General features: G+C 41.7%; 2 protein-coding genes across 2 annotated transcripts in view; both read right to left on the bottom strand.

Moving 5' to 3' along the window:
* Positions 1 to 15,522, bottom strand: part of LOC124266206 (cyclic nucleotide-gated cation channel alpha-3-like) — a 212,420-nt gene that overhangs the window by 174,639 nt on the left and 22,259 nt on the right. The window lies entirely within an intron of this gene.
* On the bottom strand, positions 8,481 to 9,755 carry LOC124266242 (histidine-rich glycoprotein-like). Its single transcript, XM_046701057.1, has one exon. The coding sequence runs from the start codon at positions 9,753 to 9,755 to the stop codon at positions 8,481 to 8,483; it is 1,275 nt and encodes a 424-aa protein (XP_046557013.1).

The raw sequence follows: 15,522 nt of genomic DNA, 5'->3' as shown, positions 1-15,522 counted from the left end.
GCCATACATATTTTACCTATATTTAATTAGTTTGTGAGTGCAACGACCATGAACCACAGGGAGCATATAAGAGATTTTACGTTGCATTAATTCATAGATATATTTGCACGCATAACGTTTAGAGTTTTGATGCGGTCTGGTGATAACATATTGTCGCGCAGAGCCAGCTGTCACATGCTTCCTAGGCCCGTTATTTTTATTCACATTTAGTCCTAGGTTTGAAGTTAGCTTATTTAAAATTATTGATCTGCAAAATAATCCACTAAAATCCAATGGGTGACAGTACAGTTCTTAACTTCACCCTTGAGCTGAGGCAATCTAGACTTTCGAATCATTCTAGACTCGAGTTGAATATTTCTATTTATCTATTGTCCGGGGTCTGGGAGACGAGCTGTAACCGTATATATGGCAATTTTAAGAACCATAACACTTGCATTGATCTGTGTCAACTAGTGAAACCCACGTCGGTTTGCTCAAAACGATATTAGCCCTTTTTGCAATGGTCAGTTATTGTTGAACGATTTGATATATGGTTGTCTCAACGCTTAACGCTTCAAAAGTCAGAACTACCTACCGTTGTATTTTTGGGGGATATTACTGTGTTAAGTAATTTGCGGTGACGGTTGGATTTTTAGATATCTTAATTCTGGTATCATTTGAGCCATCGGTGAAAGAAAGCCTTCTTAAATAGCAAAGAATACAATTCCACTGTTTAATAGTGAAATTACGTTTTTGTCATCATGGATGAAAACAAAGGCAAATCAATGTCCAAATATAGACATTGTCGACAAACATGGCTAATTTGTAGGACTTCGTACTCGTTAAGGATTCCCATTTATAGTTACAACAGTAAAAGCCAATGGTGCATATACAGAGGAGGGGGAGGGTTTATGGAGGCAGAGAGAGGTTAAGGCAGAAAGAGATAGAGAGAGGGGAGAGGCAGAGAGGGGACAGAGAGGGGGGGCAGATAGGCCGAGAGAGGGGGACAGAGAGAAAGAGCAAGAAAGAATTGGGGAGAGAGGAGAGACAGAGAGTGGGAGAGAGAGAGGCAGAGATAGGGGAGGGAGAGAAGAGGCACACATAGAGAGAGGGAGAGACAGAAAGAGATGGGGAGAGGATGAGAGGAAGGTGAAAGAAATGGGAAGAGTATGTCACTCCCGCGATCCAAGGCTGCCTGAAAGGCGGGCTATATAAATTTTAAGACACCAAGTATCTGTTAGTACTGGTGTGATACACGAACGACTTATTGTTAACTCTGTGCAGTATGATTGATTGCTGTGGAACTGATAGCAAGATATTTGACAATTAGACTTAATCAGCCCAAAGTTAATGAGACAACTTGACAAGAAGCAGCCCAATTAATTAAGATGGTGTATGAAATGAAGGTTTTATTGACAGCCATTGATTGGGGCGGTGATGTTATGGACGGGTGTTGCTACAGGTCATACACCGCCTACAGCTGTCATAGACTGCTATAGACACAACTTGTACAACCTACAGCTCTCATGGTGTTATAGATACAACCTACAGCTGTCATGGTGTTATAGTAGAAACCTACAGCTGTCATGGAGTTATAGACACAACCTACAGCTGTTATAGTGTTATAGATACAACCTAAAGCTGTCATAGTGTTATAGATACAACCTACAGCTGTCATGGTGTTATAGATACAACCTACAGCTGTCATGGTGTTATAAATACAACCTACGGCTGTCATGGTGTTATAGTAGAAACCTACAGCTGTCATGGAGTTATAGACACAACCTACAGCTGTTATACTGTTATAGACACAACCTGTACTTATAGACACAACCTACAGCTGTCATAGTGTTATAGATACAACCTACAGCTGTCATGGTGCTATAGACACAACCTACAGCTGTCATAGTGCTATAGACACAACCTACAGCTACATAGTGTTATAGACACAACCTACAGCTGTCATAGTGCTATAGACACAACCTACAGCTCTCATAGTGCTATAGACACAACCTACAGCTGTCATAGTGTTATAGACACAACCTACAGCTGTCATAGTGTTATAGACACAACCTACAGCTGTCATAGTGTTATAGACACAACCTACAGCTATCATAGTGCTATAGACACAACCTATAGCTGTCATAGTGCTATAGACACAACCTACAGCTGTCACAGTGTTATAGATACAACCTACAGCTGTCATAGTGCTATAGACACAACCTATAGCTGTCATAGTGCTATAGACACAACCTACAGCTGACATAGTGCTATAGACACAACATATAGCTATCATAGTGCTATACAGCTGTCATAGTGTTATAGACACAACCTATAGCTGTCACAACCTAGTGCTATAGACACAACCTACAGCCGGTGTCATAGTGCTATAGATACAACCTACAGCTGTCATAGTGTTATATACACACCCTACAGCTGTCATGGTGTTATAGACACAACCTACAGCTGCCATAGTGTTATAGACACAACCTACAGCTGTAATAGTGTTATAGACACAACCTACAGCTGTCATGGTGTTATAGATACAACCTATGGACACAACCTACAGCTGTCATGGTGTTATAGATACAACCTACAGCTGTCATGGTGTTATAGACACAACCTACAGCTGTCATGGTGTTATAGACACAACCTACAGCTGTCATAGTGTTATAGATACAACCTACAGCTGTCATGGTGTTATAGACACAACCTACAGCTGTCATGGTGTTATAGATACAACCTACAGCTGTCATGGTGTTATAGGTACAACCTACAGTGTTACAGATAGGTACAACCTACAGCTGTCATGGTGTTATAGACACAACCTACAGCTGTCATGGTGTTATAGACACAACCTACAGCTGTCATAGTGTTATAGACACAACCTACAGCTGTCATGGTGTTATAGACACAACCTACAGCTGTCATGGTGTTATAGACACAACCTACAGCTGTCATGGTGTTATAGACACAACCTACAGCTGTCATGGTGTTATAGACACAACCTACAGCTGTCATAGTGTTATAGACACAACCTACAGCTGACATGGTGTTATAGACACAACCTACAGCTGTCATAGTGTTATAGACACAACCTACAGCTGTCATGGTGTTATAGACACAACCTACAGCTGTCATGGTGTTATAGACACAACCTACAGCTGTCATGGTGTTATAGACACAACCTACAGCTGTCATAGTGTTATAGACACAACCTGTAGTCTTATAGACACAACCTACAGCTGTCATGGTGTTATAGACACAACCTACAGCTGTCATGGTGTTATAGACACAACCTACAGCTGTCATGGTGTTATAGACACAACCTACAGCTGTCATGGTGTTATAGACACAACCTACAGCTGTCATGGTGTTACTGACACAACCTACAGCTGTCATAGTGTTACTGACACAACCTACAGCTCTCATGGTGTTATAGACACAACCTACAGCTGTCATGGTGTTATAGATACAACCTACAGCTGTCATGGTGTTATAGACACAACCTACAGCTGTCATGGTGTTATAGACACAACCTACAGCTGTCATGGTGTTACAGATACAACCTACAGCTGTCATGGTGTTACAGACACAACCTACAGCTGTCATGGTGTTATAGACACAACCTACAGCTGTCATAGTGTCACAGATGCAACCTACAGCTGCCATGGTGTTACAAATATAACCTACAGCTGTCATGGTGTTACAGATATAACCTACAGCTGTCATGGTGTTAAAGAGACAACCTACAGCTGTCATAGTGTTACAGATATAACCTACAGCTGGCATAGCGTTAGTGTCACAGAGACAACCTACAGCTGCCATAGACTGCTGTAGACATAACAGTGGCTATCAGTGAGTGCTATATACACAACCTGTAGCGGTCGAAAAGTGCTACGGACATAAAGTTGTTCTCCTATACAACCTGTACTTGTCTTCCCTCGTATCAGAGACACAGATATCGATCACATCGACAGAAGCAACACTGACTGGCTCTTGAAACTGACTACATATAAACCTGACATAAAAACTGATATGGAAAACGACGACGGCATCATGGGATACGGTAACCTCTACAAGGTCAAACAATTGTTTTCATCAAATTGAAACGAATCTCGTCTACATGTGAACAAGTACAAGCAAAAAAAAGAAAGAAAGAAAGTTCGAATTCAGAAACGTGATTATCCTATATTAGAAGACCCTTGCACTTTATTAATTTCTAACGGTACGTTAATTTGTATTCCTGTTTTGTTATATACCTGGGGTTATAAAATGTTATCTTATAAAATATTACATGTTATAAAAAAATAAGCTAAGATGAGATGTAATTATCTTTTCACGTAAAATGCTTCAATTGTTTTGGGTTATGTTTCTGTTTTTGTTGATTTTGTAAATTTTATGAATTTCCATGTACAGTGTATTCCGCTTTAACAAAGAACATTGGGTAAACAGGTCTCGCCGCCTAAAAGCTCCTTTCAGCGAACCTGCGTCTTGTTATGTGAGGAGCACGTAATGCTTCATACAGGTTTGTTTTGACTGACTGACTGACTGAGTTTAGTTTTACGCCGCTTTTAGCAATATTCCAGCAATATCACGGCGGGGAAACCAGAATAGGGCTTCACACATTGGGCCCATGTGGGGAATCGAACCCGGGTCTTCGGCGTGACGAGCCAACGCTTTAACCACTAGGCTACCCCACCGCCCCGTTTGTTTTGAAATTGTGGTAAATAGTAAACAAGGTTGTTTATAAGCGTTGCCGGCTTATCCCTTGTCGAATATGGTTTGTGGTCAGTTATCGAGGCGTTTTTTTCCCCAACGTATGCACTACTCAATTTTGTTGTGGATACTGATATATACTCATGCCGATAATAATGGTTGTCACCCCCCAGCCTATTAATAAAATTGAAGGGGGTGACAACCATTATTGGCATGAGTATATCTTGATCGGTTACAATACTAAGAATAGCGATTTAGGGATTGTCTTGTTTACTTACTATTTCCTACCTTGTAATGATGAAAAAGATTAAGTCATTTCCTAAACAATATTAAATGTTGTTTGTGTGACAACTCCCCCCAGCGACCCGTGAAGGTCCGGGTTAGAATACTGATCTTCAGTAACCCATGCTTGTCGTAAGGGGCGTTTAACGGGATCGGGTGGTCAGGCTCGCTGACTTGGTTGACACATGTCATCGGTTTCCAATTGCGCAGATCGATGCTCATGTTGTTGATCACTGGGTTGTCTGGTCCAGACTCGATTATTTACAGACCGCCGCCATACAGTTGGAATATTGCAGAGTGCGGCGTAAACCTAAACTCACTCACTCACTTCCCCCAGATTCAGTCCCTGTCTGGAGATTATCCCAATCGAAATTTGAGTAGTATATAATGTTATTGGTTCTATGTGGGAGTAAGCCTGAAGTGATACGGGTGTCAGACGTTTATCACCACAGTTAGACCCAGTGGTATTGACAAACCTTGAACCCACATTCATAGTTTCCTGCCTTGCACTAAGGGACATAACTCATAACAGCGAATTGCGAGGTACTGGACCACCCGAACCTCTCTAATAGTGTTATGGTGCAGGCAAATAAACGCTCATAAGCGTGTAAATCATGGATTCGAACCATGGACTACGGCATCATGGCACGGCTAAGCTGCTCTACCATTTAAACCACTATGGCACGTGCTTCCCGACATGCGTTTGAACCTGCCATTTTGCCTACTATCTACCCATTAATCTCAATCCCGTCAGGCAGACGGACTTGTACAGCGTCGTAAACGTCCCATCAGCTAACAAATTGAAACAACAAATAATGATCCCCCAGCTTGGGATACATAACACATGCACTTCTTGACATAGTGAGTGCGATCCCATATCTTTATGCCTCAATTCTAGTCCAACCTTACGCCAAATCAATACTACAGCTGAACATTTTGTACCGGAAGTTGTCCGTTTTGTGCGGCATGGATATTTCCGATCACGTGATCTATAGCGCCGGAGTTCCTGCCTTTGAGTACACGTAACCCATAAAATAGACAGTCGCTTCTCAAAACTCTTTGATTTCGTTGAATTACAAACCAATAATGGATCTCGCAACGTACCGGGTCCTTAATTACACCTTGAAAGTTTCCCAGATTGCTAAATCGATAGATATTTGCTCGTAAGGAGATCGAAGGGTATAAACCGCCAAGTAGAAGATGGGGTAATGAGCGACAATTCAATGAACATACAATCGATGCCCCTCCGTCAGGCGATGTGTGTGCAGAGAACACCTGATGAAAGTTGCTTGCGCCTCAAAGATGATTTATGGCCTGGAAGCGTAACGTCAATATTTATTCTGTGGATTTGATAGCATTTAGGCAGAGCGATAGAGGTTATATCGGACAATAGTCTCAGTGATAATGAACATTTTTCATCACAACTGATGATAACTGATGTTATGTTGTATTCGACGATGTCCTATATTGCGACAGGGTCGGAGGTCAGGACTTGAATGAGTGAGTGAGGTTTAACGATGCTTTGAACAGAATTGCTGATTAATTAAAACATGGGCGATGCGATTTGAAAGCAGGAATGCGGGGCCTCAGATAGGATCACACCTGACCCCCTTTTCAAATGGGTGAGTGAGTGCGTGAATGAGAGAGAGAGGGATCAAGAGAGAGAGAGAGAACAAGAGAGAGAGAGAGAGAGAGAGAGAGTGAGAGAGAGAGAGAGCAAGAGAGAGAGAGAGGGTAAGAGAAAGGGAGAGAGAGAGAGAGGGTGAGAGAAAGGGTGTGTGTGAGAGAGAGAGGGGATTTGTTTGTACTGGTGTGTTGTATCAGCGTGTGTGTGTGTGTGTGTGTGCGTGTGTGTGCGTGTGTATGCGATCTTACTCATGCTATCAACGGCCAGTATGTCTGGTCCAGATCCGATTATTTAAATGTCACCGTCACACATCTGTGATTTCGTCGTGTGCAGCGATAAACAAATAAACAAATAAACAAACAAACGAAACGATCTCTCCGTCTGTCCCGTGATTGACGAGTTGCGCTTTAATGCTTCTTGACAACAGGGCGGATACGATATAAGAGAACCGGAAATATATGAAAATAGTCGATTCAGGAAGAAACCAATTTGGTACCGAGCATGTTGTTTACAGTAGAACCGCATAAAGTAAGCTGCGAGTAATCAGCACACGTTATTGACACCAGAATACCGTCAGACTGATGTTCATAAACAGATAAAGCAGTCATTTCCCAGCCCTCATCATCTCTGCCAAGATTGATAGAAATCACTACGCCATAACGCCTCTCGCCTTATCACAACTGCACAGCGTGCGACCCATCCGCGCATAACCAACTTGTGTTTCTGTCAATAAGATCTGGTATTAACGCGCTGCAGTCGATGAAAAAACAATGGCGGTGGTCTCAGGTGCAAAATATGAACCAACAACAAACAGCGGAGTCCATAAATCTGTGAGATTTATCAACAGAGATCTCATCGCATTTAGAGACGTGTATTGCCGTTATTGAGATCGTATCATGGACACATTAGCCCGGGAGAAAACCACAGAGATATTTGTAGCCGTACATTATTTCTAGGCCTTTGATTTGGTTTTTTATGACATAGGTTCAACTGAGTACACGTTCTCGTATTTAAATAAATGGTTTTAATGTGTTCTTGTTACAAACTGAGCGTTACATGTGTAACCGGGCACGTGTAGATCGATAGAGAATGCATTTCATAGTGAATTAGTTTGAGTTTAGTTTGAAGCCCTTTTGGCAAGATTCCAGCAATAGCAAGTAGGGGACACCAGAAATGCGATTCACACATCGTATCCATGTGGAGAATCGAACCTGGATCTTCAGCGTGACGAGCGAACGCGTACCACTAGGCTACCCTACCAGCCCAATATATGTAAAATGACAGTGTTTTAAACGCTTTCATAAGTATATACACTTAAAAAACATAAACAATACATTATCTCTGCTTCTGCGTATTTAGGTGTAAAATGTGAAATAAGTGTAATCCTATTCAGTATCCAAAATGTCGAGAATACTATAAATGATATGTATGGTGTGTTTCAATGTGTCTGTAAAGGTATTTTTCGACCACAAACTAAGAAAATTACTGAATTTCTAGTTACCGTTAGGTGTTATCTCACAGTACAAATTCTTAGAATATTAGATTATTGTGTATATATCTGTATTGTTGGCCATGGGCCACTACATTGAATAAATACTTACATTCGTCTGGTTTAATGACGAACGCCTTGAGTATCTGACGAATGTCAGAAAATACATTGAGACTCGAATTTCGAGATACCAACTCAACTATAATAATTTACAGTAAACTAGGGTTATATCGAACTCAGAGGAACTACTAAAGTTAGTTCCTTAACACCGTAGTTCCTTGTACGTGTTTGGACTACTACATACCGCAAGTGGTTGTGACCAAACAGTTCACACAGTTATGTGAGTGACTCATGTTTTACGCCGCTTTTCTTAGTATTCCAGTTTTATCTCGGCGTGCATATGCATACCTTCCCAGAATAATGATGCTCAGAAGTTAATGATGGTCGTTGATATCGGCTTTGATGATGATTGTGATGACCATTGTGATGACCATTGTGATGACCGTTGTGATGACCATTGTCATGACCATTGTGATGACCATTGTGATGACCATTGTGATGACCGTTGTGATGACCATTGTAATGACCGTTGTGATGACCATTGTAATGACCGTTGTGATGACCATTGTGATGACCGTTGTGATGACCATAGTGATGACCATTGTGACTACCATTGTGATGACCATTTTGATGATCATTTTGATGACCATTTTGATGACCATTTTGATGATCATTGTGATGACCATTGTGATGACCGTTGTGATGACCATTGTCATGACCATTGTGATGACCGTTGTGATGACCATTGTGATGACCGTTGTGATGACCATTGTAATGACCGTTGTGATGACCATTGTAATGACCGTTGTGATGACCATTGTGATGACCGTTGTGATGACCATTGTGATGACCATTGTGACTACCATTGTGATGATCATTTTGATGACCATTTTGATGACCATTTTGATGATCATTGTGACTACCATTGTGATGACCATTGTGATGACCATTTTGATGACGAATGTGATGACCATTGTGATGATCATTGTGATGACCATTGTAATTACCATTGTGATGACCACTGTAATGACCATTGTAATTACCATTGTCATGACCATTGTGATTACCAATGTGATGACCATTGTCATGACCATTGTAATTACCATTTTGATGACCATTTTGATGACGTATGTGATGACCATTGTAATTACCATTGTGATGAAAATTGTAATGACCATTGTAATTACCATTGTCATGACCATTGTGATGACCATTGTGACTACCATTATGATGATCATTGTGATGACCATTGTAATTACCATTGTGATGACCATTGTAATGACCATTGTAATTACCATTGTCATGACCATTGTGATGACCAATGTGATGATCATTGACATGACCATTATGATGATCATTGTGATGACCATTGTGATGACCATTGTGACTACCATTATGATGATCATTGTGATGACCATTGTGATGACCAATGTGATGACCATTGTAATGACCATTGTGATGGCCATTGTGATGACCATTATGATGATCATTGCAATTACCATTGTGATGACTGTTGTGATGACCATTGTAATGACCATTGTGATGACCACGCCACTGAAACTTCAGTGATCTTGTGCCCGACATAGCATCCTTCAACATGGAGCTTATACATGTATGTAAATGTGCCGCCAATTCTCCCATTATTAGAGCATTAAATGAGATATGTAGTTGATCCAGCTGTGACACACACTTCCATGTCGCTATAACAGACAATAATACACGATAAAAGCCATTAGCACTGCACCAGGTATCGTTTACGGGCTCGCTGCGCATATTACAGTTCACGACACTCCCTGACACAATACGTTAGTGCATTTTGCTGAAAGCTGTTACATTTGATATTGAAATTGACGGAGGACTGCAGAGCTGAACTTGAAGATGCAATGGTGACGTCAGCGTAAACTGGTTTGCTCAGTGTTTTATGACTGTATAAAGCCAGTTATATGGTATCTGGTTGAGGCAAGGGAGCATAGTTTGTGGAAGGTTCTTACAGGTGGGAGGTCAGTGGTGGAGTGCGTCTGACAGAGTCGTCGGTAGAATAATGCTGGTAGAGCGGCGTTGACAGAGAGACCAAGGTAGAGGGTCATTAGATGAGTAGCATTTACAAAGCGGTGTTGGTAGAGCGGCCTTGATAGTGGTCTGGTACATCTGACACTGCCATTTTGCTTACGATCGTCTAGATCATGACCATCTACATGGGCAGCAAATTGCAGGTATCGCCGTGGTAAAATCCAAACTGAGTGTGCGAGTGAGTGAGTGAGTTCGGTTTCGAACAGTGTTCCAGTTATATATACTGAGTGAAAAAAATAAGGGATCACATGAAAGCACAAGTGTTCCTTTATTTTTTTCCAGCTTTCATCACAGGCTGTGCGATAGAAGGCTTGTGAAGAAACCTTGGAAAAAATAGAGGAACACTTTTGCTTTCATGTAATCCCTTATTTTTCCACTGAGTATATATACGTGTCAGTTTGACGAGGGAGGTAATCCCGGAGTGATGTAGGTCTTTAACGTTTTCACTTTTCGTGACATCAACGTATGGGGCTGGCAAATGAAAAACCTGGATCGAACCTGGATTCGAACCCACAATCACATTTTTCTGACGTGCCAAAAGACGCATCTCTGCAAAGCCAATTGCGGCGCCTTATACGACAGGGTCACTGATGTTCCTCCTGTACCAAAATACGTGTATCAAGTTTTAAAGAGTGAGTTTTACGCCGGTTTTAGCAATACATGTATTGGCGGGAGACACCGTAAATGGGCTTTACCCGTTGTAACCATTTGGGGAATCGAACCAGGATCTTCGGCGTGACGAGTGAACGCTTTAACCACTAGGCAACCCAACCGCTACCTTAAGATTTAATTATAAACATTGGCATAATTCATTAATAACATAAAACATATTTCCTGAAACGATTGATATTGGGCGACCATATTATACGATATATAATGTACTGATTATTTATGGTATCGTTTGCACCATTTAGAATAAGAGTGAGTTTCGTTTTACTACGCTTTTAGCAATATTCCAGCAATATCACGGGGGACCCCAGAAAAGGGTTTCACATATTGTACCCATATGGGGAGTCGAAACCAAGTCTTCGGCGTGACGAGCGAACGCTTTATCCACTAGGCTAACCCATAAGAAGGTATTGAAGATATTGAAGCTCCATCAAAGGTACGAGTCACTGAAAGGAACATCTTACAACTGCGCAGCGATTTACTATTTTTTAAACAGATCTCAATAGTTTCATTTACGACGTTATTGTTGTCTTGATCTGAAACCTCATTTGAGCATCTGAAAAAGTGGTCATTTCTAATGGGCTTTTAATTACCAGTTTGCCGGTGATCCTTTCACGTCAACTATCGAAAGGTTTGACATTTGCTCGCCTCAGACAGAGGTACTTTCAGGAGGTTTCAAATTACCTCAACGCTTTATGTCGACGTAACCTTAAAACTGACCTTTGTAAAAGAGCGTGATCTGGTCGAAAAACGGCTCACCCAGCGCATTACGCACGCCTCCACAAAACGTCAAAACTTATTAGCAAAGTTCGATCCACCGTCCAAGTCATTGTCGCTGTCGCTTACCGCAAAGTAAATGTCCGGATCGCATATGACCACGACAAAAGCTACATCTCGTAGAAGCGTGATTGTTGCGTGTTGGTCGGTCATGTCCGACTCCTAGAGTCGTGACTAAAATTAGTTTCTGCTCAGCAGTATTTCTCGGGAAAACATGAAAAGGACGGCTTTCTGAATCCGATCATGGAACACAAGGAAAGCTTGGTTGAGCGATTAGACACGCATGCAATATGTAATCAATGGAACGCGATCTTTGTTTGTTATAACCAAATACTGTATTCAAGATGTCTACGTATGTAGGAATTGGTCTATGCGCTTCTGGGCCACAGCCAACATCACAAGGCAACAATGTCATGTGGACACGTCCGTCTTGAGTAAATAAGTCCCAGACGGATCCTGTCCCGACTTTCGCCAAGAAATGATATAAACGGTTGTTATTACGAAAGTTGCGTAGTCTCGACTAAATATCTTAGTTATCTAAACTAACGGGATTTGGTTTCCTTGGTGCCAAGGCTTACGGTAAGTTGGAAAGGGTAACCAAGTTTCATTTGCTAAAAGGTTCTATTGACGATCACTTATGAAAATAAATTTCGATGACTAATGTTATTAAATTAGATGGTGCCGACAGATTTATAGGCTTTGGGGTCTGGGACAGGAACAATAGGTATTGATATTCAGATTATGTATTTGCAGGGTGTCTGGGATGTAAGTGTAGTGGATATTGAAGAATTAATGTATGCACGAGTAACATGTCTGGGATATATGTTGCAGGTATTGATTTATTTGTTCTTTTGTTTGTTTGTTTAACGCTGTAGCATGCATTCATTAAGTCCCTCTTCCTGTCAACAACGGATGCTGGGGACCAACTCTGCTCTGGAAACCTTCAGGGAACACTGTTTGTTTATTGTTCCAACGTCGCACTCAGCAATATTCCAGCTATATGGCGGCGGTCTGTAAATAATCGAGTCTGGACCAGACAATCCAGTGATCAACAGCATCAGCATCAATCTGTGCAATTAGGATAAGATGATATGTGTCAACCAAGTCAGCGAGCCTGACCACCCGATCCCGTTAGTCACCTTTTACGACAAGCATGGGTTGCTGAAGATCAATTCTAACCCGGATCTTCACGGATCTTGTGGGTATAGATGAAACACTGTATGCACGTGAAGCATGCCTGAGATATATGTAGTCGATATTTATGTATTACTGTATGCACGTGTGGCATGCCTTGAATGTATGTAGTGATATTGATGAAACACAGCATTAACTGATACATGCGTGTGGAATAATTGATTTATTTCAACCTTGACTATGTAAGCGCTTGCATATGGGTCTACATGCGGCTCACTCAGTCTATTTGTAGAATATTTTCCATTTGATCAGTGTTTCTTGATATCAGTCACTCCGTTTATCTTGAGAAGGAGGTAACTCGGGATTTTAAAGGGAGTCATACAGGAATCTAACATATGTTCGCCCCTAACTCTAACCCTTACCCTAAGGGCGAACAGATTCTTTATGATAATACCATTGAAGGTTAGCGAGTGAGTGAGTATAGTTTAACGCCAGCTTTAGCAACATACCAGCAATATCACGGCGGGGGACTCCAGAAAGGGGCTTCACACATTGTACCATAGTCTGTCTCACACAGTCTGTCTCACACACTGTACCCATGTGGGGAATCAAACCCGGGTCTTTGGCGTGACGTGCGAACGTTTTAACCACTAGGCTACCCAACAACCCCCACCATTGAGGGTAAAAATGGATGAATGGATGAAGATGAGGATTAATGAGTGAGCGAAAGTACGCATTTAATAGCAATGCTTTGTCATACCCAGTTACACGTATGAGTGTATGTATGATAAAATACATGGTGCTGGGTTCTGTATTTGATCTTCGTGGTATGCCTACACATCCTGCTTGTATTAAACTTTATCTACAGAGGAATTGGTGGATACTTGGCGAAGTGGTAGAGATCCTTGACGAACAGGGATCCTTAGTGAGCTAGTGCATATACTTAACGAGTTAGTAGAAATATTTAACAAGATAGTAGACATCCTTGGCGAACTGGTAGAGATCCTTGACGAGCCAGTGGATATACTTAACAAGTTAGTGGAGATGCTTAACGAGATAGTAGACATCCTTGGCGAACTGGTAGAGATCCTTGACGAGCCAGTGAATATACTTAACAAGTTAGTGGAGATGCTTAACGGGATAGCAGACATTCTTGGCGAACTGGTAGAGATCCTTGACGAGCCAGTGAATATACTTAACAAGTTAGTGGAGATGCTTAACGGGATAGCAGACATTCTTGGCGAACTGGTAGAGATCCTTGACGAGCCAGTGAATATACTTAACAAGTTAGTGGAGATGCTTAACGAGATAGTAGACATCCTTGGCGAACTGGTAGAGATCCTTGGTAAACTAGTAGTGATACTTGGTGAGCTAGTACAGATGTTTGGTGAGATAGTAAAGATTGGCTAGTGTAGATGCTTGTTCAACTGGTATAAATATCTAAGGAACTGATAGAGATACTTAACGAGGTATTAGATATCCTGGATGTGCTAGCAGAGGTGTTTGGTGAGCTAGTAGAAATACTTGACGAACCTATTAGTAAATTGGTAACAGGTTCGATGAGATGCCAGTGTGATTGCCTCACAAATTTTGGTTATATACTCCCCAGGAAGCTGAAGATGAAAATTGAGTACACACGGACCCATTGACCGTAGTGAAAATATAACGCATGCGCAGACTTTAAGGTGTAGAATATATATATGTATTATAACAATATATAAATATGTATTGTGACTGCAGTCTTTTAATACCACTACCGCCATTCAACAACTCTGAAAACGAATGCCATCATCAATTTTGAATTTACAAATACTATTCGACAAATCAATTTCCAACAAAAATCGTGTTCATATCTGATCGATTTTAATACATTGAGCCTAGCGTGATTTGCTCGGAATCTGTATGGAAGCCGCATTGTTCCTCGTTTCACGCAAACCGTCGGTCCATCGTTTATCATATAAGTAGAACGGAGAGGCAAGGACGGTGTATTGATTTAAACAGTTGTGCCGCCACGAACCGAGGCCCGTGTTTGTTGTGTGTGGTCGGTACTTGTTGGATGCTGTACAGTTGTGTTCATTGTGTCGTACATTATGTCGGTTGTGTGTCGTACAACTCCGGGCGAAACATCGTGTCTGTGACGAGGTGGATGAGGAGTGAGTCGCATGTTCTGGGCGTGTGGATAGGAAGAGGAAGGGTGGTGGCGAAGTGATCATGAATGCATAAGATGAGATGGAGTCAATAAATACCGAGAACGAGATAGGAAGGTAGAGTGACCGGAAAGAGGGTGGGCAAGGGAACGAGAATAGAGAGAGAGAGAGAAGATTCCAGAAGAGAGAGAGAGAGAGAGAGAGAGAGAGAGAGAGAGAGAGAGAGAGAGAGAGAGAGAGAGAGAGAGAGAGAGAAGGAGGAGGAGTATTTCTTTGAAAGCGTGAGTTTACTGTGGACAAGAAGGTCAGATTCTAATACAAGTGCAAAGTCCACCAAAGTGGATAGATAAGGAGAGAAGAGAGAGCGGATAAGCGGAGAAAAAGAGAAGGTAGGGAGGAAGAGATGGGCAAGAGCAAGAAAAGTTTGGAGAAAGACAGGGAGTGAGAGAGTGCGAAATAAGTAGGGAGTGAGAGATAGGACAAGAGGAAGAGAAAGTTGGAGAAGGGCGCTCGAGAAAGTGAGGGATAGAGAGAGAAGGAGAAAGGGACCGAAAGAGATATGTCACCTC

The sequence above is a fragment of the Haliotis rubra genome, unplaced genomic scaffold (assembly GCF_003918875.1).
Source record: "Haliotis rubra isolate DU_JTF1 unplaced genomic scaffold, ASM391887v1 Scf124, whole genome shotgun sequence".
Lineage (NCBI taxonomy): Eukaryota > Metazoa > Mollusca > Gastropoda > Lepetellida > Haliotidae > Haliotis > Haliotis rubra.
The sequence above is the reverse complement of the archived record's forward strand: the minus strand, read 5'-3'. Positions and strand labels throughout refer to the sequence as shown.